Source organism: Cryptotermes secundus, unplaced genomic scaffold (genome assembly GCF_002891405.2).
Source record: "Cryptotermes secundus unplaced genomic scaffold, Csec_1.0 scaffold79, whole genome shotgun sequence".
NCBI lineage: Eukaryota > Metazoa > Arthropoda > Insecta > Blattodea > Kalotermitidae > Cryptotermes > Cryptotermes secundus.
The window spans coordinates 3884903-3886293 of record NW_019741974.1 but is presented as its reverse complement, the minus strand read 5'-3'; the positions used below and the strand labels follow the sequence as shown (position 1 = coordinate 3886293).

At 44.5% G+C, this 1391-nt stretch overlaps 1 protein-coding gene across 1 annotated transcript in view; it reads left to right on the top strand.

Moving 5' to 3' along the window:
• The window catches only part of LOC111872817 (general odorant-binding protein 72), a 16839-nt gene that overhangs the window by 3726 nt on the left and 11722 nt on the right, over positions 1-1391 (top strand). Inside the window, exon 2 of the mRNA XM_023867006.1 lies at positions 715-793. Coding sequence (XP_023722774.1) covers positions 715-793 — 79 coding nt within the window. The remainder of the gene's footprint in view (positions 1-714; positions 794-1391) is intronic.

Below are 1391 nucleotides of genomic sequence, written 5' to 3'. Positions count from 1 at the left end.
TCCCGAAAATGTAACCATATCTAATTCGTGAGTTAACAGTGTAAAATCATAATTTCCGGATAAAGTACATGTTGACATGTTGACTGATATACATCCAAATTTAATTTACGTGCCATATTTTGGTATGATCATATTCTAAATTTAACTGTTTACAAAATCATAATTAACTGAATACTTTGGCCTTGACATAGCTCAGGTGGTTAGTCGCTGACTTCCCACCGAGGCGGCCCGGGTTCCAGCCCGGGTCAAGTAATGGTGTTTATGGTGGACAAAGTGGCACTGGGGCAGGTTTTTTCCGAGGACTTCGGTTTCCCCTGCCAATTCTCATTCCAACGACTGCTCCATATGCATCATCATCTACCGTGGCTGGTACAATTAGTCAATTAGTGACCGACGTACGAAGTGGAATCAGTCTCACCCCACCCCAAGAAACTTAAAAGAAAAGCCTGGGTACTTAAAGCACATTGCATGGGCATTTTCTTCAGTGTCTAACTGTTAATGCAATTGCATGTCACATTTTGGTAAGGTGTCTATAAACTGGGGCCTTAAATTTTATATCGCTTGCTGTCCATATTCGGAGTCAACTTTCGGAAACGTAAAGTGTTCACAAATTGACGCTGGAAGTTTGGCAAGTCTATGCCAGACTTCAATTGCCGTTTTCTTGTATCTACGAGTTTAATAAGGTACTAATCTTAATAAATGCTAATTTTCCAGGAATTAACAATGGAAGAAATAATTTCAACAGGGAAGATACTCAGAAGTCACTGTCAGCCGAAAGTGGGAGTATCGGACGGTAAGCACCACAGACTGCAAACCGAGGTTCCCAGCTGCTTGCTGAGGAAGAAGAGCCAGCAGAACGCCATTCATGATCACTTATGGAAGTGAATAAACCTAAGGCCCAGGAACAATAGTCAAAATATTTGTACTCCGCTGTGGCTTTAATGACGGAGAGTCGGTTAGGTTGCAAAAGGAGCCTTCGAGCTGTGCTCACTGTACTGAAGTTAGAAATGATTTTGGAACTGGACTTACGTTAACATTTAAGCGGCCTCCGTGGTCTAGGGGTAACGTTCCCACCTCATGACTCAAGGTACGCGGGTTCAAACTTGGCCAAGGTGGTGGAATTTTTAAGGGCGGAAAAATTAAGGGAGGGACTTTCAAGTCGTGTGTCCCGTGTCGTAGATTTACGGCACGTAAAAGATCCTCATGCCTCAAGGAGACCTCTGAGCAAAATTAGGTGGTTTCCCGCCCAAGTAGTAGTTTCCAATTCCTCCGGTAGATGGGGAAGTATCGGGGACCACTGCCAAAGAGGTGGCCGACCTCGCTGGCAGAACGGGGCTGATAGCGAGCACCAGTACTGGAAGGGCATGGCGACTAGTAGAATACTTAAAGGG